General features: G+C 25.8%; 1 protein-coding gene across 1 annotated transcript; it reads right to left on the bottom strand.

Moving 5' to 3' along the window:
• Nucleotides 1-858: 858 nt before the first annotated feature.
• On the bottom strand, nt 859-25,607 carry LOC135925200 (crooked neck-like protein 1). Its single transcript, XM_065460416.1, has 13 exons — nt 25,479-25,607; nt 25,285-25,437; nt 25,153-25,244; nt 24,903-24,986; nt 21,519-21,768; nt 19,014-19,211; nt 17,599-17,760; nt 14,308-14,436; nt 12,883-13,095; nt 7,305-7,476; nt 3,327-3,496; nt 2,793-2,969; nt 859-1,193 (listed from the first exon to the last, which is right to left on the bottom strand). Exons 1-13 carry the CDS (start codon nt 25,515-25,517, stop codon nt 945-947), a joined length of 2,088 nt encoding a protein of 695 aa, XP_065316488.1. The 5' UTR covers nt 25,518-25,607; the 3' UTR covers nt 859-944.

The raw sequence follows: 25,607 nt of genomic DNA, 5'->3' as shown, positions 1-25,607 counted from the left end.
CTTATTCAAATAAAATATCTGGTTAAGCCAATTCTGATATTTCTCAGAGGGCACTTAAAATAAGCGAATTAGATCCAAAAAGAGCTGTAACGGCTTGATGCCGAAGGTTCCATCTTGATGGGCAAACTTTTTGTAGTTTATTTCTTCCTGTATAGCACCTTATAAATAATTTTACTAAGCAAATTCTGTCTATTTGGATATCTGAAAATTTCACACACACTAGAAATTTACCTAATCATAGTTATTAAAAGATATATTAAATTTCTTTTTGATTAGTTTTTAAGGTTTTAAAAAAGTGTAAGAAAATAAGCTTAAAATTTTTGTGATAAAATTTAATACAAAGAAAAAAATATTTAAATTAATTTTAACATTCTGGTAATACTTAAAATAGAATATAATATTTAAAATAGATTACTTTGCAATTAATCTATTATATTTTTTGAAAAATTTTTGTTAAGATGGGTGGAGGGAGGGGATTTTTCTTATCTCTGGTTTCGCGTATGTTATAAGTAAAATCTAATGATTATATGAGAAAACAAGCACTATTTCAGACATTTTGATTTCCATACTCTTTATTTTAAAATCGACAAATTATATTTTTATTAAAATTTATTTAATATATGAAGATTTTAAAAATTATTTAACCATGCCTGCTCGTCCTTTTTATACTAGAGGGTTAAGGATCAAACTTTATTGAACATATTGAAATGATTTTCATATTGCCCTTCTCGGCAACATGGAATAATTTTTTAAATTGTTTACTTTAAAATTTTACGAAATAAAGTATCAACGTAACGCCATAACCAAATATGATTGTCAAGAGTTTTATAATAACAAATCATTTTTATTCTTCTCTAATTTATATATGTATAAACCAATAGCAATACAATTAGGGATTTTAAACGAATACAATATTTTTTTTAAACCGAATACCAATATAATATTTATTGTGTGTCATTTCCATCATTCACATTTGGGACTGTATCATCGCTTTTCTTCCATCTCTTTGCGAGTGCTAGCAATTTGAGATTTGGTTTTTGCGTTTCGTCCGATTCAAAAACGTAGTCAAAGTATTCTTCCCATCCGGGAGTTTCCTCACCTGTCGTTTCGTTTATGATTCTTCGTCGTTTTTTAATTCGCTGAGGCATCAATTTTTCCACGTTTTTTATCTTCTCGGGATCGCCGCATTGCAACTTGTTTTAAAAATAATTTTTTTAAAAAAATATTCATGTTTATTTTTTATTTTCATTTCCGATAATTGAAACGTATAAATTAGTTGACACAAACAATATAATGATGATTTGAATTAGAGATCTGCAAAAGTAGGCCCGACCCATACTCGGTTTGAACGGGCTTCGTGTAGGGTCAGGCCTAATATTTTTTTAAAAATTCAGGCCGGGTCAGCTCGGCCCTAGGAATTTTTTTTTTAATATATCTAAATTTAACAATTTTATGTTGAATATTTAATGTATTATTTATAAAAACTAGACGCCATATAACATATATCTTTTATTTTGAGTATTTCTAAAAATTAATTTTCTATATTTAAATAAATTCGGACCGGGCCTGTTAAACTTTGTTAAAAAAAATTTCTGTTTCAGGCAGGCCCAGTAAAACTTTTTAAAAAAAATTTAGGGCCGGGCTTAAAATATAGGCCCAATGAAGATCACTAATTTGAATAAAATGCTTTTTTTAAAAAATAAATAATATGTGCCTTATAAAAACTGTCAATATCGTAAGTGTTAAAATGTAATACAGTATTGGAAGCTTTAGTAAGAGATTCACACCCCTAGGTAGGGTTAGCACGATTAAATTAGTTTGCATTTTAATGTTTATTAGTTTTCGCTTTCAAATAAAAACGTTTAATTATAACCAGTCACACGTGAAGTGGAACGTTATTGAGAAAAATTATAAAATGGAAATATAGAATAATTTTTTATCAAAATAATATGATAATTTAGGTTTGATTAGGGCTAATAATACTTTACATAAAATATGCTTAATATTAAAATATTCAGGAAGAGCTCAGGGCAAAAAAATAATAAGGATTCTATTATGTTCCGTTAATTCTGGTCATTTAATAATATATTCCATATTTTGTTGCTACCAAGATTTAATTCGTTTTATTTAAAATTATATACCATTCAAAATTAATCAAATTATCATAAATGGTCAAATTTAAATGTTGATTGAATTATGTCAAATATTTAATCAATCTAATATAGATAATTTAGTTATTGTATATTCATAAATTTTACAAGAAAACAGATGAAATGTAATTTAAAAAAAAGGAATGTATGTTTTATTGTTTACTATTTACGTCCTAGGCATATATTTTATAATTATTTATGTTTTATAAAAATTGTGATATCAAAAATATATTTATTTTTTTTAATAGAAAAAACATGATTTTTGCCAACCCTATCCTATGCAAGTATACAAAGCGCAATACTTAATATTAAGAGCCCACTGAAATGACCATTTATTTTTTATACTTATATTGATCTAATCCGATATTTAATTATATTTGTCAGACGCTAACTAAAATCCTCATTTGCTAGTGCAATTATTACAAAAACAATTCAATGATAAATACATTATAGTATTTAGGCCTAATTCGATAATATTTTACTTGTATTCTATGAATTGAAACACAAATAAGCAATACAAAAGTAAAATAACGCAATTTTGCTAGACCTCTCCTGCCATCTATATGAGGTTCAAAATTATGTTTGTTAGTTCACATTGCAATCATTTAAAATCCCTATAATAACATTAAAAAGATATATTACTTCCATTTTTTTCCACGCCTCAAGCAATGTCACCCTTTCTTCTTTATCAGTTTCTGACTTAGCCAGAATTTGATTTGCCTTTTGGTAAACATCCCGGGCCCTATTAAAATTACTTGGAGAGCCATCTTTCATTTCTGTTTGAACCGACATTTCAAACTCCCCAAGGCTTATCCATACCTATAAATTTGCATTTGTAAATAGTATAAAAAAAGTCCAATTTTTCTTCATTCAAATAAATAATTTTCTTTTGGTCAAGATTATAAATTCGCGAAATGTATGAATATTTAAAATCTATATCATATGATCCGTAATTTCATAATCATAAATCTTATGGATCTGTGGGCCTTCAAATAATTCCTAAGTGCAAAAAATATCTCTTATCACAAATAAATATTGTTTGTTTCTATGAGTTATTGTAACCAAAATCTCTAAATCAAATTTTATTCTGAAAAAAAAATATACCCTAAAAGTATATAATATAGCAAAACCCAAATGATATCAGTATATTTACATATAATAAGTTTGAATTATAACCTTGACATGATTAGTCCTTGATAACAGCCTATCATAGAGCGTTCTCACCCTATCATATTCTTCTTGTTCCAACTCGAAATCTATATAGGCTTTCCATAGAATCTCAGGCATATCTAGCTTGCTCAACTCGGTGGCTAGATCAAACAAGTATCTTGCTCTATCTAAATCGCCTAAATAAAAATATACATATAGAAATATCATAATCTTGATTATTTATATGGATCTGATTAAATTTTTTATACGAAATTTACTATTTCTTATCTCAGAGAACTGTTCACTACAAGTATTTACATTTTTTTTAAACCCCAAATTGGGAAAAACTAGAGATATAATACAGTAAAAAATGATCAAGGAATATATTCCTTCTCATTTTTATCTAAAAATAATATATATTTCTATCTAATCTTAGCGAACTATATATTGGGTATTTTTGGTTTGTTAATTCAAGGATATATGCAAGATTCAATTTGATGGAATTATAAAAATAAATAACTATTTTTTCTTGAAATATAAGTTATAATTCTTAATTGAATAATACTATTTCTAGAGACCTACAGAAATTTATTTTCTTATAATTTTCATACTAAATTATGACGATTTAAAACGTATGGCTCAGCCCGGGCATTTTCTTAAAACTATTTTAGGCCTAGCACCGCACTTGTATATTTAGGAAAAAAATTAGAGGTCTCTATTCCATTATATTGATTGAATATCAAATAATCATGCCCACTTAGTTATCATTTATTCATATAATTATTTGGAATTATGGAGCAGGTTTTTTTTACAATCAATCCTATCTGACATCAACCCATCAACGCCAAGGAAGTCCTTGCAGTGGGTATAGGCACTCTGACAATCGATGACTTTTGCTGATTCAGCAGTCACTTTCTATGCATTAAAACCCCCTTTCATCGGCCCGAACAAATATCCCACGCAAGTTTGGCCTACAAAATTTAATGACTTTTGGATATGGTCGAGATTTCATAATATCATAGTCATTCTATTAACTTATATTACTTTTAAAACAAAATTTTTTTTAAAATAAATATTTTGATAAAATTGAATATTCTTTTAAAGATTAAAAATATATAAAATTTGTGATATAACTATGAGAGATTTTTTCATGCGCAAAAATCCGCAAAAGATTTAGTCATATAAGTATTTTTTTTCACAAAATAGATTTATAAAATTTAAGGTAAAATTCGATTCAAAATCCTGTTCGAATATTCACAAAAAGCGTTTGCAAATTTTTTATTTTAAGGAGCATTTCAAACTCTGTTTTAACTTTTGAGATTATATTTATTTTCCAAAATCTAAAAAAATCCCATAATCAATAATAATAATATTTCAGGAATTATTATATTCGAACTATTATGAATTATTATATTCGAACTATTATACTCAAACTTTTATTTTGTTTAAAACTAATAAAAATTAACAACTGAAAAATTGATTTCCAATAATAATAATATTTCAATACATGAAAAAAAATTAATAATATTTTAATAATAATAAATAAACAAACATATGCCTAGAACACCTCCCTTATTTTTAAGAGGCGTTCTCAGGTTACTATATATATAAAAAAAAACTACCTTTCATAATATTATTCATTATCTTCATTTATTCCCATCTCGGCAAATTCCTGCTGAAACTCCTCAGCTCCATATCTTGGACGGAACATTGACGGGTTTTTTCCTTGGGAATATTGTCTTTTTCATCAGTGTCTTCCTCACTCCAAAACTTTTATTTCTATTCATAACAAGAGTCAACGGTGCTAGGTCAAAGATGAACGTTAAGACCATGCTCAACAGACCGATATTCCGTCTAACTTGCTTTGCCTGTGGAACTGAGGGGCATAAAGCGGCTCAATGTCCCAGCAATACATTTGTTATAAACAATAATGATAATAATACAAATAAATTTGTTAACAATGTGCATTCTGATCATTCTAACCCAATTCTGGATCGGTCTACTGCAATCAGAGGAAGGCAAGCACCGTTGACTCTTGTTATGAATAGAAATAAAAGTTTTGGAGTGAGGAAGACGCTGATGAAAAGGACAATATTCCCAAGGAAAAAACCCGTCAATGTTCCGTCCAAGATTAATGGAGCTGAGGAGTTTCAGCAGGAATTTGCCGAGATGGGAATAAATGAAGATAATGAATAATATTATGAAAAGTAGTTTTTTTTTATATATATGTAGTAACCTGAGAACGCCTCTTAAAAATAAGGGAGGTGTTCTATGCATATGTTTGTTTATTTATTATTATTAAAATATTATTGATTTTTTTTCATGTATTGAAATATTATTATTATTGGAAATCAATTTTTCAGTTGTTAATTTTTATTAGTTTTAAAGAAAATAAAAGTTTGAGTAAAGTTACGTATTTTATAACATATTTATTAAAATATAAAATGCTGTAAGACTTGTGTAAAGCCTAATTTATATTAAACGTTATGTTTAGGAGGTGCGTTATTTACAAAATCAAGCCAACAAATAGGAATAATTTATAAATAAGAAGCATTATGAAAAAATACTTGTTGCGATGCGATGATAAATAAGCGTAAAATTCGATAATATACGATATTTCTGAAATATTAGATACCTATTAAATTAGTTTTTAAAACGGAATCAGCTGTGATTTAGGTAGCGTTAAATAACGCAACTCTTGAACATAACGCATTTACTATAAATCAAGCCTAACTCGTATAGATTAGATTAACTCGATATAAATATATAAAAATAAGATTTCTAACCTCCTGATAAAGTAGATCATATAATATAAAATCATTTAATTAAAATTCTTTCTTATTCATACGTGAAAGTGGAGATATTTATAATTTTAAATTTTGACGGGTTTGTCAAAACGCAGATTAAAGTTTTCTAATGTATATTTTTTTTCTAAATATTAAATTCATCATTCTGATATATACATTTAATTTTGCATTTTAATATGGGTATAAATAATACTTCAATATTCTATAACTTATATTTTCAATATTATGTATTTATTTAATTTTCAACCAATTTTTCTAGTTATTTTTTTAAAAAAAAACAAATAAATATAGAACTTAGCTCGAATCTTCATCCAATTAATCTGGAAGTGAATATGATTCAAACATTATCAAATTCCGAGAACAAGTTTTGATGGATTCTTTTGCAAATAATAATAATTGTTCCCATTCGATAAATAAAAAGAATTATTATCCCAGAAATTTATTAAAATTTCATAAAACATTTGAACATAATATTTACTCCTAAAATTTTCCCGTCATTGTTTTAAAAAATTTTAACCAAATATATGTAACTTAGGCAATTTCCAAAACTGATTTTTTGTAAGCAATAAGTAGGACTGTGGTGTTGATAATATCGAATTGGACCCGATATTTTCAAAAAAATATTCAATACTATAATTTGTTTTTGTTCATTTTATGATTATGTATATTAGCGGCAATGAGTTATTTTTTCAACTTTAAATGATTTTTTGAACGTGTTTTTTTTTAAATTTAAAAATCCGATTTTACAAGAAATATATTCCTATCATGTTTGAAATACTTCCTCTATGAATTTCATGTCATTAACTTTTATACTTAATTTAATGTATTAGTTTTTTTTATAGATTTTTCATCAAATGCTATAAAAGTGTTATAATTAGTTTTTTTTAAATGCAAAAGTATTTAACTACTCAACAATTTAAACATTTCCCCATATTTTTAGATGAGATGATTAAACTTTTGAGAAAATAAAAATAAATACCCTTATCAGTTATCTTTTTATACAAGAAAGAAAGAAAGAAAGAAAGAAAGAAAGAAAGAAAGAGAGCAAAAATTTAGAATTTTTTTATTGTTAGTGTAAATGTAAATAAATATCAACCTAAATATCGGATCAAGATTTGCACAGCCTTAGCAAGAAATAACTATCCAGACTTAGGTTAATCATTTAAAAAAAAATAAAAAATTAAATGGAAATATTTACCTAAAATAGTTTCGAGGTCCGCAAATTTTACCCAAGTGAGAACATTGCAAGGATTATATTCTAACCATTTGGCATAGAGAGTCCGGGCTCTGTCGAACTGCCTCAATTGTATCTCCGTATCTACATACGAACGAAATAATTTATCCTTTGGGCACATACCTATGGCATGACCCTGAAATAATATTTTTGTTTTTGACGTGATAAAATTTTCTCTAAATTATTGAATTCATCTTAGTGTATTATTTTTAAACCTGTGCGCTGCCAGAAAATTTTGACACACCAAAAAAGACTGTCAATTGAGTTAAGATTCGACAGACTTGCCCCCTATTTATAATTGGGCAGCAGCGTATTTAATATTTAATTAATTTATTGCATTATTTATTATATATATACTATATTATTATTATTAAATATTAATTTTATGGATGTCTAATATATGATGTATATCCTTTTCATCTCCAATCATTAATCATATGAATATTTTAATGGACTCCCAAAAAATACCCTAAAAGGGTTAATGTGAAATACTGCTATGTCAACCTATAAATTTCTATAAAGCAACCTATTTTGCTAAGCAACCTACAATGCAATAAAATTCTTAGTGGAATCACGCAATCATCTCCGATCTACCATATATCATCCCCTCCCCCAGTATAGAACCAATAAGTTGGCTTCAGAAAAAAAGAATGGTGCTTGCTGGATTTGAACAAAGAGCTATCTGATTGGCAGGCCATGCCCCCTATCGACTATGCCACAGACGCTTTCCAAAAATTATGATTTTTTATGTATGCTTTTTAGTTTATTTAACGGGCCTGGGTCATTCCATGTCAAATGAGCAAAAAAAATGAGATTTTCGGCCGACCCCCTTCGATTTTTTTAAAATTTAGTAAGCAAAGAAAGGTTAGTGTAGTAAAGAAATAGCCAAAATTTTAGCCTCGTAACATTTATATTTTTGGAGATATTAGGGTTCAAAGTGGCAAAAATGACGTATTTTTACCATTATCTGCCTTCATTCAATTAAGCATATCTTAAAAACTATCTAATTGTAAATAACAAATTTAATATCAAAATTACGTACAAAGATTCTACTTTTAGATAAAAAAAAATTTTTTTTTTCAATTTCCGGCCATTTTATTAAATATATAAGGACTAAAAACGATTTTTTAGAAATTATACTACCTTCAATTTTTTTAAAAAATTTAGTAGACAACACTGAACTCTTCCTTTATATTTATAAAAAAAAATTGGTCTGGGACGAGGCCTTCATTCTCAAAATCGATAAAAATGTTTAGAAAAGTGTATAAATATTTTCCCGAAAGGGGGCGTCTTTGCATAAATTTATATTTAAATCAGTTTTTAATGGTTTTTCTTAGACTATTTGATATAATTTAAAGGAGTATTTATCTTATAAGTGAAAATAACAATAAATGGGGATTTCATTCAATTATAGAAATTGCCTATCGATAAAAGAAATTCAATTTATTACTTTATTTATAATTTTTTATAAAATTTTTTGCTAATATAACATATATTAATATTAATAAAATATATTCAACCAAATTTATACTTCTTGAATATATGAATCAGAATCTTTAGCATTTCATATATGGCGCCCTAAATATTAAAAATAATTGATATAATATAAATTTTAAAATCTAATATATAACTCACTTTTAAAAGATTCTAATTTTTCGGTAGCGCATTTACTTTCTTGTGACGACAATGTGTAACTACGGCCAGTAGCAGTTAACGGTGAAACTATTGTTAAGATATGACATTTTGGCAAGTAGAGAGTGTCGTCTATACTTGGAAATGTAAAGGAATTAGAAGGTCCGGATGGGTGTAAAAACTTTATATATATTTCTTCCTCCTTTTGATTTTTCCCTAAAACTAAGGCTAACCATCAATTAGAATCATAAACACATGTTATATACTCTGATATCTCTCCAAAAATGATACTTTCATCATTATATGATAAATATTCTATATTACTTTCTATTGAATTGGAATACATTTTACTCTTAAATTGATGTAGACCTGTGGGAATCACCTTGTGAATTTTCTGTGTTCCAGGTATAGGTCTCGTTTTTGAAAACCTTTCCCTGAGTAATATTTCTTCGTGATCATAATTTTCTTGGGTCATATATTCAAAATATATGCCATTAATATTTTCTTTAGCGAACTCGTACAATTCATATGATGTGGTTATTTGCTTTGAGTAAGGTCTTTGTAAACTAGCTCTAGCGGCTAATCTTTTAACAGTGCCACCAATCCCATCATAAACACTTTTCCCATGTGCTGTAGCAGAAAAATGCCATTCTGCCTGTATCCCGAAATCCATCTCATGATGGCAAATATTAATAAAATTTTTACGATTTTTATACTGTGCAGCAGATCCATCGGAAAAATAAAAAATTTTATTTGGCATACAAATTTTATTAATTAAAAAATTTACCAATGTTTTTGGAATTAATGTACTGCTATTGTATTGTGTTGCAAAGATTCGGATATCATTACATAATTTAGGCAACAAATATTGGCTAAATTATCTTTATAATATATAACAAAAGGGTGAACAGTGGATTGAGCTCTATTCCAATGATAACTTTGTACTTCATCCTGAAGTATAAAGCTATAGTTTTCTGAAAAATCACATAAAATTAAATATTGGCCTTTGTCTAAGTTCAATTTTAGATTTTTTTGATGCAATGATTGTTGCGTTGAAATAAAAGAATGGGGTAATAAAGATTCCATTTTTTCAAAAAAGGCATTGATAAATTCATCTACTGGCTTGGTTATTGTTTCAAGAGTGGTTCTATCTACGGATAGCCATTGTTTGTATGTTATAAATTCGATGTCCTTAGAACGAAACAATATTTCTATTTGGTGGCGTAAATTTGTTGACCCTGGACAATTATCACATTTGCCCAAATAACAGGATGGTTGAGGCGGATTACAAATTATTAAGGGTAAAATATGTTTATATGTTTTAATAGGCAACATATCATCTTTGGTTAAATTGGGTAAATTTGATCCAATAACTTAAAACAAATAATTATAATTTAAATTAACCTAGTATTTCAGGACTATTTATTCATGTAAAATTCTATATAAAATTTAGTAAAAATATGGTATAATCATTTTTTGTTCCAAAAACCCTATTTTGATGTAGAAAGTAACTGGTTAATTTTTGAAAAAATTATTGATTTAGTTTTAAAACCAAAAATATCCTTATAAGACATTATTAATTATTTTCATTTAGTTTTTTATAAAATTTATCGCTTCAATTAAATAATATTTTTACCTTTGATATTATAAGAATAATTAGAATTTATTATAAGAATAATTAGAATTTATTATAGTTTTTTTAAAATACCAAGAAATGAATTAAAAAATGAATTAATATAGTGAGCATGTGTTATTGAATGATTAATCAATTTTAAATTTTTCTTTATTTTATTGATTGAAACACTCATTTATTCTTATTTACAAGTAAAGCTATGCCGATTTTAGAAAATTCGATCCAATATTTATATTGTTTGGGTTATTGATGACACTTTTATTTTGTATATAATTTTATAATAATAATAAATTAATATTAGTAATATTTTATTACTTTTCCACGTCAATGGAAGAATTATAATTCTTCATATATTATTTTTTTTTGGTAAAAACAAAACAATAAATACAATGTACATAATATGGAGACACAAAAAAAATATAATATATCTTGACTTTGAAAAATTTTTTTTTTTTTGCGACGATCACATTATTTTAAAAAATTGATCGATATTTGGTGGATCATATTTTATTAATATTCGTTAAATATATGTTATATGGGCAAATATATAATAATTATAAATAATAATGTAATAAATTGAGTTTCTTTTATCGATAGATAATTTCTATACTTGAATGAAAGCCCCATAAGTGAAGAAAATATTATAATTTATATTTATAAGATGAATAATCCTTTAAATTATATCAAATAGTCCAAGAAAACCCATTAAAAACTGATTTAAATATAAATTTATGCAAAGACGCCCCCTTTCGGGAAAATATTTATACACTTTTCTAAACATTTTTATCGATTTTGAGAATGAAGATGGCCTCGTCCCAGACCAATTTTTTTTTATAAATATAAAGGAAGAGTTCAGTGTTGTCTACTAAATTTTTTAAAAAAATTGAAGGTCGTATAATTTCTAAAAAATCGTTTTTAATCCTTTAATAAAATGGCCGGAAATTAAAAAAAAAAATTTTTTTTTATCTAAAAGTAGAATCTTTGTAAGTAATTTTGATATTAAATTTGTTATTTACAATTAGATAGTTTTTAAGATATGCTTAATTGAATGAAGGCAGATAATGGTAAAAATACGACATTTTTGCCACTTTGAACCCTAATATCTCCAAAAATATAAATGTTACGAGGCTAAAATTTTGGCTATTTCTTAGTTACATTGACCTTTCTTTGCTTACCAAATTTTAAAAAAATCGAAGGGGGTCGGCCGAATCGTGGTTGATTTGTCATGGAATGACCCGCCTTGTATTGTAAATTTTTGAACATGTGATGCGGATACATATTTGGTTATTGAATGAGGGGTATTTCGGTAGGCGAATAAAGATTTATCTATTTCTTCCATCGAATTTTTTTAAAGAATTTTAAAAGTTTGTACAAAGCTTCTTGATTCGATCTCGAATTATATGCCGATATTAAAATATTTTATGAATAAGGTTTCACAAAATTCTTTAAATATGTTATCTTAAAATGGGGGTTTACTATCGGTCACGATTCTAGGGGTTCCGAATTCTCCAAATAATTTGTTTAGAGTGGGGGAAAAAAAGCTAAAGGAACTCCTAAATTGCTTAGCTAGATAAATTTTTTATGCATATGCGAAAAATAGTGAAGGATCTTATCTTGAATTAAACGCCAAAAGAATATCTTTACATTAAACTATATTAAAATCAAATCAATTCAATAATTAATTAATAGTTTATTTCTATTAATTACATAAATATTTATTTCGCAATATTTAAATTTTTTAAATGGCCACCAATTTATTAAGTCATCAGCGTATTTGGCGAACCTATAACCGCCAATGTAAAATAAAAATAAAATATCGCCGCCAATTTAAATCTTGAAGCGTAGGTCTAATTATCTTGTAAGAAGTTTCAATTTTAATTAGATATATATAATGAAAAATAAAATAGCTACAAGAAATTTCTTTATTTTACCCGATGAGGATAGTATTGTTAAATTAGTAAAGTTTTTTTAAAATGGCTAACCCAATATTTTAGTTAAAAAATATTGTGCAAGCCTTAAGATTAGGTTAATAGATGTCCAAAGTCACCTTTGAACAAAATCTCGAGGCTTGCGTAATATGTATTGGCTAAAATATTGGGCTAGCTGTTTTTTTTAAATTGAGCTGTTTAACAATACTAGACGAGGGTTAATAAGGCAGAGATGAGAGAAGTCAAAAAAAATTCCAAATATAAATAAATGATTCTCGCATTTATACATTGTCCAAACTTAATTTCGTAAATTTAAATAATAAATATAAAAAAATTCTATTTTTTATACCAATATCTTGCGCGCTGTCGTCAAATTCTTTTGCCTAATTTCGAACTGAGCAAAAGAGATCCATATCTTAGCAAAAGTAAAAATCTTATTAGGGACAACCTTCAAGCATGTTTTATATATTTGCCTAGTTCTTTCCATGTCTCTCATTTCGAGCTCTTCAAAGAGGGCATAGTATATCCAAAGGTATATATACCGTTTCCAATATCGTTTTTCCTGTGAAAATTTTTTTGTTTTTATATTTAAATGTTAATGATTAGACATTTAAATAAATGTTAGCCCACTACCCTGGGCCCAGTTACAAATTTTTTTTAGATCTAGACCCGGCTTGGCCTATCGTGGTCAATATTTTTTTTAAAAAAGCTTATAGGGAATAAATTTTAAACTCAAAATATTTGATTTTATTCTCTATTTTAATTATCACATTAAATTTTATAATAATCAGCAATACTCTTATAATTTAATGACGTTTTCATTATTTTATTCTATATAATATAAAATATGATATGAAAATGAATGGTAAATACTAACCAGCTTTCTGATTTGTTTTTATAAAACTTTTCTTATATTTTAGATTTCATTATATAATAATTGTAATAAAGAATCAGACAAAAAAAGAAAGAATAGGAAGGTTAGGGCCATGGTCTGTACCGTTATTCTATTGATGTTACCCCCCCCCCCTCCTACCCATTAGGTCTGGCCCCTGTCATCATTTAAAATTGATTATATTATTGAAATGAATAACAATGGAATGTAAATAGTGTTGGGTATCTAAAATAAATATTGATTGGCCGATTCCTTATAAATGTTGATGCCTATTTTAAAATATGATCATTACTAGATATAATTTAATTCCTAAACAAATATTATGATTGTGTTTGCTTTATTTTTTAGCCGTCTTTTATTAAAAATAATAAAGTTAACTTAACAAGTATTTAAAATATTATTAATTGATAACAAATATGAATGGGATTCCGTTTTATAAAAGGGCGACAGAGTTTGGTTTACTCCTACCACCCAAAAAAATTCCACCTAATAGTGAATAGTTTACACTATTAATACATATAGTTGTGACTGAAGAGGAATTATAAAAGATTATGTATGAGGAATAAATTTATATCTAGGCATTAAATGACGGATAAATTTAAAAAAATTCATAATCTATTTACTTTTACAATAACAAATCACAAACAATAAAAGAAATATAAAATGAATTAGTCTGCCAAATTAGTTAAATTTCAAAGATATAGGCATCTTATTTACATTGTGTGTAGAAATAGATTGGTCTATCAAGTAAATCAAGATAAAACTATTTAATGATAATCAATGATTATTTTAAACAAAATGTTAAATTAAAGGTTTATTTTTGATTATAAAAATTTAAACTGTAATAAGAATAATATTTGTCAGAGTAAAGACTGTTATAACCTCGATAGGAGGGATGTTAGCTATGGCTCGTTCATAGTTATCTCTAATGATCTCCACTTCTCCTTCTGATTCCAGTAATCTCAAAAGATCGAACCAGGCATCGTAATTTAAAGGGTCCGTAGAGATTTCCTACAAATATATATTGAATAATAAATCAATGATCATCGGTTTAATTATATCATAAAAAATTTAAAGTGTATCGTGATCAGGAACCTGGAGTGAACCGTTAAGCCTATAAACCTTAATAAATATCTCTACTGTAACCGATATATTTATTTCTTGAAGGAGTAAAAAGAACCTTTATAAAAAGTTAACCGGGTAACCAAAATAAAATAATTATATAATTTTTTCCTTGTGGTGTAATTACATATTTTACCATATCTGCATTGTTATTTATTATAATTATTAAATGATCAAAATATTTGTTTTTTTAACCATAAGAAGTATATATATTAATTTTTTTCACTGTGACTCAAATTTACCTACAATCTTTTAACTGCATCTTATAGTATTATAGCGTTGTCCCTTTCTAGTAAGCAAAATATCTTTAAAAAACTAATTTTTGATTTAGTTGCATTTAATTAATTTAAAAAATTGTCTATAAGGTCTTATATTTTCCATCAATTGAAATTCGTTCGCCATTTTTATTCACGTTTGCAACAGTTTAATGATAAAAAGATGTAATTTGCGCAAAATCAAAAAAATCATTTAGGCCAACAGTTTAATTTTCCATTGAAAATGGCTTTTATTATTTTTTTCGCTAGATTCGCGCAAATTGCGCGATGCAATTTTTGATATTTAGATGAAGAAATAAAGATAAAATTTTTTGGAATTAAGGCTAAATTTAACAAAATTTATGCCATTTCCAGGAAATCAGTTATAATAATAAATATAAAATATTATTTTATATTTTAAGTTGAGATGTTGCTATGATGAACATTAAGCAACTGAAATTTATTGAAGATTATTATTGGCTCAAAGAAAATGTGGAAGATATTTGCAAGCATTCTGAAGCAAGTTTCAGTTTGAAACAATCTAAGAATGCTATTGATATATAAATATCTCCACAAATATTATAGCATGAAATTAGAACTATATAATAATCTATATTTTAGAACTATGAACCAAATACACAAGATCTCCTAAATGATATTGTTAATCCTTTTAATTCTATAGAAATGGATATGTCTGAGAATGAAATTTTAGAAGTTAAATATTTATTATATATTTTATTAATTTAATAATAGTTAGACAATTCTATAAATAAAGAAAATATTAATCCTACCTCAAAGAGGAAAAATTAAGAGACTCTTAAATCTAAAAAAAACTAACAAAACTAACAAATTTGAAGCTGAAAAGATGGAGTTATTTAGAGGTAAATATTTATTATATTTAATAATTATTTATTTTTGAAATAGATTTTGCAAAAAAAATATCCTATGATGATGATATACATCATATTCAGGGATATTTTAAGTCCTTTCAAGCAACATTTAATTGTATGACTGAGAAAGAAATTTTTGATATGAAAATGAAATTTTCAGAAATGATATCTTTTTATATGTAATCTTTTGTACATATTATGTATATTTTTATATCTTAATTTTTAATACCATATTTATAATATATTAAACATATTTTGTATATTTTTATAATAAAAATTATTATGTTTAATGATTTATTAAAAAATGTGAATTAAGTCATTTTAGCAGTCTTCCTCATTAAATTAAATACAAATACTTACTTATACAATATAATCAAAACAACACTTTTTATTGCACTTTTTTTTGAATATTTATAAATAAATGCTATAACTTTGACAAATTTAAACATTCATAAGAAATATAAGGTAATGGCAATTAAAAAATAAATGTATACAAAAATTTACATATAATTATTTACAAATATGTTAAATGTTTCTCTAATATTATTAGAGCTTTCAGTCCATCGCTGGAACTAAGATTGGGTAAAATTTGGAATTAGGTATTCTTCATAAATGATTGGTGTACAGTGATTTCCCTCAATACCAATTATAGCTTGAGCTAACGGCTGAGCCAGCCAGCTCAATGAGCCGGATTGAAACTGAGCCTAATTTTTGGCTCAAAACCTGGCTAAGTTTTCGGCTAAGCCGGCTTGGCTCAGCCGTTTAACAACACTACTGTAAACAAGAGATATGGATAAATCAAGAAAAACATCAATTTTGGAAAGATAAATGGATAAACAATTACCTGGCCCGTTGACATAAAGAATTAATGACATTCTATTAGAAAGTTTATCATAGTTAATAAAACTTTTACACTAAAATTTTGATAAGATGCCCATCTATTTAACTGTAAAAATGGGTCATGGAAATATTTCAAGCTTAATGCAAAGATATGGGAAACTATTTCATATTTAGATTAAGGTTGATCATTGACGATGTGAAGAAATAATCGATGGTTTCTGGAAGGGGTTAATTTTAGAGAAATTAGTAATCTGATCTTTTAATATGGTAAAAGATTGAGATATTTTCGGGAAATAATTATTAAGATAAGATAAAAGTCAAACTTTGTTAGAAGAGGCTCTGTAACTAATCATAGAAAAAATCCTTTGATTTAAAATTTTAAACTTTCAATATGTGGCAACGGACGGACAAGTGAGACATCTAATACAAATAATTGGGTAGCAGATGCTAAAGTAAAGGTATGTTTGATATAATTCTATCTTGAGTTGTTAGACATTGTTAAATTTATAAAGTACATTGTTGGTTTAATCGATCTAATCAGAGATTTGCGAGACAAAGGGAAAGGATTTGGAAAATGAGGCCACTTGCCTTCGACGTGTTTAAAATTGTAAGAAAATGGGGTTTGGCCGATTAAAAAATTACAAATATCACCATAGATCGCAGGGAACGGAAGAAAGATCAATAAAGAATATTAAGGAATAAAGGTGAAGTAGGAATGGCATTGATTGAAAAGGGATATATGTAGCCTTTTGCCTATAGACATTTTTATATTTTTAAAACAAGAGCAGGACATGTAAAGTAAAAATTTTAAAGTGGATTATACAAGAAAGTCGATGATTGGTTGTAAAAGTTAGATTGAAGCTAAATATTAAAAATTTTACATTATTACATCCATGTGAACATAATCGACATTGTTCAATCTAGATTAGTTTACAATATAAAATTACAAAAGAGGCCAAAAAAAATCAATTATGTTTACTAAAAACATAAATATCCAAATTCACATTTTATATAAATAAGACAAATAAATAATTATTAGTATTAATTTTTTATATATTGAAAAAAACCTCTTCATATTTGAGTTTTCGTTTATTGGTGACCACATCTTCTATCGCTTGCCGATCCCCATATTTCTTTTCGTGAATACTGTAGGCCTTGTATAGGTCTTGGCATTCATCTTTAGGCAAAGTTTCCAGTGCATATTTGTAGATCACTCTTACTCTCTCGTGCTAATATCCATTTTTTTAAAGTATGTTATATAATTAACAGTATAATTTCTATATGTCAAACTGAACGTCGAAAACCTGTTGTCCCAGACCTTCATTATCTCTAAAATTTAATTCAATGGTTTTAAACATATTCCTTGTTTAAATAAAGTATAATTTTAAGTATAATAGGGTTTAATCTCTTATTTAAATTTTAGATATTTAATATTTGATATTTTTAATAAAAAAAATCTCACATTTAAATTTTAATTAACAAACATTAAATATTTGATATTAATGATAAAATACTTTTTAGCAATTGAATAATTGCTAATTTAACAATGGTTCTTGGTAAATTTCGTAGGGAAACAGATGCAATGTAGTAAAATAAATGCATGTTCCATTAATAAATTTTCATCGTGATTTATTTTTCTCCAGGACATTTTAACAAAGCAATATCAAACAAAATGTAATATTATATAACATTTAATTAAACTCTTTATTAAAGTACCAAAAATCAATGGTGAATAAATCAAGAGGGTTAAAACAAAAAACATAATCCGAAACAATTGCTATTAATTCTTTTATTCATACTTATAGACTAAGAGACGATAGCTGTATTAAATTTATATAACAAATTATTTGGGGATAGTTAAAATGATTAAATAAGATTAAAAAACTTAATCGAAATATGAACAATAATCATAAATTATAAATGTAAACACTTTGAAAAATTTTATTCTGATTGATTAGAGATATAAGAATCACCCCATTCTTACTATGATTATTCTTGCAGCACTTTTTCATATATTATATCTTTATAAAATAATATCTAGCAACAAATATGTTTATTAGGAGGAAATTTAATTTTTTTTATTTATATTTTTTTTTATTAAGAACTTATTATTAATGCCAACTATAGAATTAAGTTTTTCCAAATAACCACTTATATTAAATTCAAAATTTTAATATGTAGATTTTATTTATATTTAAAAATCAGAGAACTTATCGTATAAGATTGAGATGCATTTCACTTATGAAGGACATTATGATTCTTAATGTTGTTAAATAGCTAGACTTTTGCCGATTTTAAAGCAGGCTAACTCATACTCAGAAAAATATTATGCAAGCCTGAGCATTTTTCTCATATATGGTACAAAGGGTTTCAATCTAAAATAATTAAACGTATATGCTTTTCCACTCATTTAGCCTTATCAATTTCAGCAATAAAAATTAGGAAACGAAATAAAAGAAATATTTTATATAATATCTTGTACCTCTTTACACCGTTCTTCAAATTTTGCAAATTCGATACATAATCTAGAATTAAGGTTTTGGTCTCCAAAAAAGTTGAGGGCCCTTTCATATATGGCTCTCGCTCTAGCTATAGCACCGGCTTTTCCTGATTCTGAAGAATTTACATTATATTCTTCATATTTGGCATATTTGATCCAATTGTTAATTTCGGGATGGACCTAAATAAATTTAAAATATGATTTATTAATTACTAGCTATTTCATTTTATTTTTAAATAGGCTAAGTATTTAAAAAATAAAAAAACAGTGACCCAAACCATTATCTTGGTCACTGTTCAGCTGTTTAAACTATGATAGGTTTGCTTAAAGTGAATCGTGCTATTTAAACTAAGAAAATACCCAGGACAGGTCGTATTTTAAATCCCATTATTAAGAATATAAATATTATATTATATTTTTTTAATAAAATCTGAGCCGGGCCATGCTAATGTAACCTCTGCAGGTCTCTCATCTTTAGTAAGCATTTATATACATTCATTGTTTAAATATAAATATATAACTAATAAAATATATTTATCTAGCAAAATTTTAAAAAATCTAATTCCCTTATAAAAATAATTTTTTTTAAAAAAAATGGACAGGAAAGTCTTACTTATCAAATATCATCTAAATTTACAATATATAAGAAAACGGTTATAAACTGGTTAAGACAGCTCACCCTTTTTAGCATGTTTGCATAAAGTTTCAGCTTGATTCAAGTATTATAAAGGTTCATTATTGTATAATGGTAAGGTCTCATTCTGGATACAGCTGATATAAAATAAATGAACGCCCTATTTTTACTGTTAAAAATCATATCAAATCTAACTTAGGGAAGTTTACAGTTTCAATTTTATTACACTTTAGGAATTTGACACTCAAAATTTTTGTAACAGAGCAAAATCATTAAGTCAAAAAAATATTAGCACTGTGCCGATATTAAATATCGTATCGGATAGGCACCGATATTTAGCGTTTTCCAAATATATCGGATCGGGCCGATATCAATAAAAACCGATCCGATTTAATCTTCTTTTTATTATTATTTTATGTATATTTATTTTACATTTCTAAATAATTTTTTTAAACAATGCAAATGCACAAATTTTATTTATTTTTTTAAATAGATTCTTATTTTTTTAAAAAAAATTCTTAGTATTTTAAAAGTTTTTTCATAAAAATAGAAAGGAACACCCAAAGTTTTATTTATTTTAAATCTTTTTAAATAATAACGCCAATTTTATTATTTATACCTTAAATAAAGGAATTTTTTAAAATGTGGTATCTGAATAATGGAAATATTTCCCAAAAGACAAAGATAATTTTATAGGGGTGTACCGATACCACTTTTTGGAGATCGATCCGATATTTCAGATATTAAATTGATATCGGCCGATAACCGATCCGATATCATATCTAATTTTGTATTCTGTAAAGATAACGGTTTTAATTTTTAATATACTTTTTATTAGTAGAACATCTATAATTTTACTATACCATAACATATGTCATTTAAATATATTATAATGATCAGTTATAGTTTATATTCAATTGCTATTATTTATATAATAAGGTAATAACATTAATCTATTTACATAATTAGTAATAAAGAAATATAGAGTGAATTGGAAAGGGACTGGATCAAATTGTCAAAAGTTTTTTGACAAAAGGAAGTTGAAAAACCGATAGGGGGACCTAATTTGAAATTAATATTTAAAAAAACAGATTCTGAAGAGATTAATGAACACTTTTTTAAACAGAATGCGAAAAAAAATAACTACATTGCAGAATGTTTATTAACTAATTATTACTATTAAAAAAAATAAACATAAAAATATATTTCGATTTTATTTATAAAAATAAATGGTTTTTTAGATATAGCCTTTTTTAAATTTTGTTAAAAGCGCAATTTTATATCGGATCGGAAAATTTTATAATATTTGCCGACAACCGATATTTTAAAATGGGCGAAATATCGGCCCGATCCGATATAAAATATCGGTACATCCCTATAATTTTGCAAAATGCGTTATCTGCGGAATTCTAATTTCACAGGGAGGAATAATGAAAAATTCATTTAATACTATCAATATCCGCAAACTTTTTTTAATTATTGTAGAAATAAAAAAATTAAATTAAATGAATTTTTGCATAAATAATATTGATTTCTTAATTACATTTGGTTCAAAGGGGGTGGTGAAAAATCTATACAAATATCGGATCGGTATCGGATCATTTTTGAGTCAATATCGAAAAATATCATCGGATCGGTGAAAAATATGTGGATCGGCACAGCCCTAAAAAATACCATTTCCCATTTAAATTGTTGTAAAAACATATCCGTCTTCTGTCTTCTAAATTACTTTATAATTATAACGCATTTCATCCCATCTATATTTCCTTGTAAAAAATCTTGGTATATTGTCCTTACCCAAATATCTTTTCTTATTCCCAAATAAATAAAAAAAATAGGCCAAATTCATTTACCATAGAAAATCGCTCGAATATATCCCGAATTTTTTGAGATTCCCCGTGTCTTTTCTCAAAGTTGATATAAGTGGCCCACGCCTGTTCGTCTGGGTGCCATTCCATCCATCTCTCAAATATTTGCCTAGCTCGGGGTATATTCCCTAACATTTCTTCCATGTAAACGTACTTGTACCAAAACTGATTCATCCTGGGTAACAACGAAACTGCTCTGTCCCACAAATTGCGAGCATGGTTTATTTGCTTATTCCTTCAACATCGGAGACAGTATCGTTTTATTTTAAATAAGAAAATTAACTAATATAGAAGAAAGAACAAATGTACTCAATCATATTTTTTTTTAAATACAAAAGTAGCAGCAACCAATATGAAAACGACTTTATTAAAAGTGTGTATATCTCGAAATTTGTTAATGAATGGTCGTTAATAAAACCTTCTTGTAACGCTAATAAAACTTCAAAAAAAAAATAAGTTATAACACAAAAATATTATAAAGGGTCTGCTGGCTGTTGAAATTGGTATATGTTCTGGATCGGTTTTGGCCAAAATGTTGAAATTTTTTAATTAGCTGATTCCAATGCTTGATGCTAATAATTTTTTTATTTTTATTTATTGTTATAAAGATTAGAGGTTGGCGCCTGAACAAATTAGGCAAAATATTTATAAAAAAGGAAAGTTTTGAAATATATTTAAACAAATCGATAATTATTATGGACTAGGAAAATTGTTCAAAAGTTTATTCTAAGTGCGGGGAGTTAAAATACTGATCCTAACTTTTCAAAAAGTAAGAGGATCTGGTTTGGGTTGGCTTATGCTGATCATAACGATATTCCAAGATTTTTATGCATGAAAAATGATAAGCCATTAATATTTAATAATCATATAATTTTAATATGTACAGCCCTAACTTTAACAATTTTCTGGTGCTCAGCATTTAAAGAATTAAAATTGAGATTGCTTAAAAGTTTCTAAAATGAAGTTTAAATTTTTTTTTAAAGGCAAATTTTCACTTTTATCTGTTTATTTTAGTTGATAAATATGTTGCAATACTATGCACTAAAAGATCTATGTTTTTTTTATTTAATCAAAAATTTTCTAAGTTATTGCAATGTAAGAATAATAAGGTAAGAAAATGACATAATCTATTTGTATATTTAAACCCAAGAGGATAGCCCATAAATTTAAGTTTATGGCAGGGAAGGTATTTTTGGAATTTCTCTATTAAAAGTTTGCAATGGAGTCAGTTCATCTATAATATAAATTGCTATATTAAAAAGAATAATTATTATTATAATTTTTGCATTTTAAATTTTTATTTATGTAATGCATAAATTATATTTTTGTACCACATATTGGTTTCTAAAGAAAGAGGGACATGTTGTATCTGTCACTTTATAAGTGACGGGTAGCAACATTATTTTTTTAAGCTTGTAAGATTTATTATTATTTAATTTTGTTTTTATGTTAACCTCGTATTTTATTTATAAAATTTTATAAGACCTATTTTTATTCTAGATTATTGATTAAGCCTCAAATGATTGTATTTCTTTTCACAATTTAATTTATGAATAAAGGGTTGTTTTAAAATTTATTTTCAGATTTTATTTATTTATGCCCTGGACATAATTTGGATATTCATTTTGGACATTATTTTATTTTGTAATTCATTGATATATTATTGGATATTTGGTTTTTGAAAAATAAAAAGATAAAAAGTTTTATCTCAAACATTTAAGAAGAATATCTATGAAGAATTATTATCATTTTTAAAATATATATATATAATAATAGCTTCTTCATAAATCAATATATTAAAAATACAGTCTTTCTTAGATGTATGTTTTTCTAATTCCTTTCAATTTTTGATATTTCTGACAAGCCATATTTACATATATAAGTAACTCATTTGTTTTTACATTGAGTCATTAACAATATACTATATAGAGGCCTAATTAGATCTGACTTATAAACTACTATATTAGTATAATTTTGCTTTTCATAGGTTGATAAAGCATTATTTAAATATAATTTAGAGTTAAATTTGCTACCTATCTATAATATAAAAGATAATGTTGAAAATAAATGTAAAATATATAAATAATCATGAAAATAGATATTTTAAGTTTTAAAAATTGTAGGATTATAGTATTTTATATATAAATTAAATTCATGACATTAAAATTCATGAATTTATTTATTTCTAAATATTGATCATATATATATAAATAAATGATGTTTACCTTTATAATATCAGATTGTATATTCCATATTAGAGAATTAAGTTATTTTAATAAATTAATGACTATAATGTAAAAGACCATGTTGAAAATAAATAAAATATATAAATATCATGAAAAAAGATATTTTAAGTTATAAATTGGGAGAATATTTTATAGATAAATATTGTTTGCCTTTATACTCTCAGATTTTATATCAAAGTAGATGAGCTATTTTAATAAATTAATCACAAAAGTATTTTTTTAAATATGGCATATAAATATGGAAAGATAATATTTAATAAACATGTTGGTGATGTAATCCATACTAATACAAAAAATGGGGGATATAGCTTTAGTGGTTAATAATCAGAAGGTGGGGAATATTTTCATTTTCATTTTGTAATAAATAGAATAAAATAGCTAAACACAATTAATTTTTGCTGAATATTTAAATTCTATGCATAAAAGTTTGGGATATCAAGATCTAAGAAAATAAAATTGACACTTAGTCTATGCTAAAATTAACAATTTACAGGTTTTTTATAATTTTATTATTTTAAATATTAAGATGGAAGAGTAGATCAGCATTAAAAAATTCCAAAAATTTTCCATATGCATAAATTTATTTGTGCTATGCTTATCAAAATCTTTCTTATGCCTTACCATCATTACACAGCTAATGACACCTGTGAATATAACATGAGATATTAATATCAATTTTTGAGTTGTTTAAATACCAGCTATATTAATAAATCTATTGGGGCAAGCTGATATAAGTATCATTTTTTATTTATCCTTTAAAATTAAATTTTGAAAATTACAAAATTAAATTTAACATATATAGAATATTTAAAAAAAAACTACTTTGTAGATATTGATTTGGAAATGTTTTATATATAAATACAGTAGTCTAATATTAATTTTTAATTTACAAAAGTTATTTATCATTTTTGGGGCATTAGCCACTATTATTGTTTAATAATGAAGGCAATAACCACTAATATAGGCTAATAGGGCTTACAAATTAAAGTGTATTAATTTGTTTTTTTCAATTATTTTCGATTAGAAAATAACATTTATTTTAAAAAAAATATATATAAAACATGATGTAATTATCATTACAGCCCAATTTAGTAAGCACTACAATGAAAATAAAATAAATAACTTCATTTCCATCTCGGCATATTTCAACCATAATGTTACACCCCGATGGTCAACATCTAATCCTCTTTCGTAAATAGATCTTGCTCTAAGAGTAAAAAATATATTTTATCAAATAATAAAAAACCATATTTCATAATTTATATTTTAAATATTATATTGTTAATTTTATGTATATTTATCTTAAAAATAATATTCCATCTCATTAATTATTTATAAAATTTTGTAATTATAAGAGTCAAATAATATTTTACCTTTGTATTTCTTGTTGACTCTCTTCAAATTGAGCATATTTTATCCAATTGGTAAGAGAATTTCTATTTTTTCTGATACTATCTTCAAATGTCTAAGTAATTTTTATAATTACTGAATTATTTTATATTTACTTTTCGTTTACGGAGTTTGTAGGATTCTAGTTCTTCAGGATCTGATATCTTTTGTTTGGGTGGAGGTGGAACGATTTCAAGTTCCCTTTCTTTAGCTTCCCTCAATAACTGCTCTGCAGTAATTTGAATATCCGCAGGGGTTTTATTTTTAACCTTTGATATTATAATGAAATTAGATTTTGTTAATCATTTACCTGCATTGATTTGGGTAATCTTTTTCTTCCAGTATCCATTATTAATTTTAATATACCGTGAATAAAAAGTTCGGCAATAATATTTGGATAAATGACAGCAAAATATATGACGATTGGCAATTCATCAAA

This window comes from Gordionus sp. m RMFG-2023, chromosome 2, assembly GCF_954871325.1.
Source record: "Gordionus sp. m RMFG-2023 chromosome 2, tfGorSpeb1-WG-v2, whole genome shotgun sequence".
Taxonomy (NCBI): domain Eukaryota; kingdom Metazoa; phylum Nematomorpha; class Gordioida; order Chordodea; family Parachordodidae; genus Gordionus; species Gordionus sp. m RMFG-2023.
This window is presented reverse-complemented; position numbering and strand designations above follow the sequence as displayed.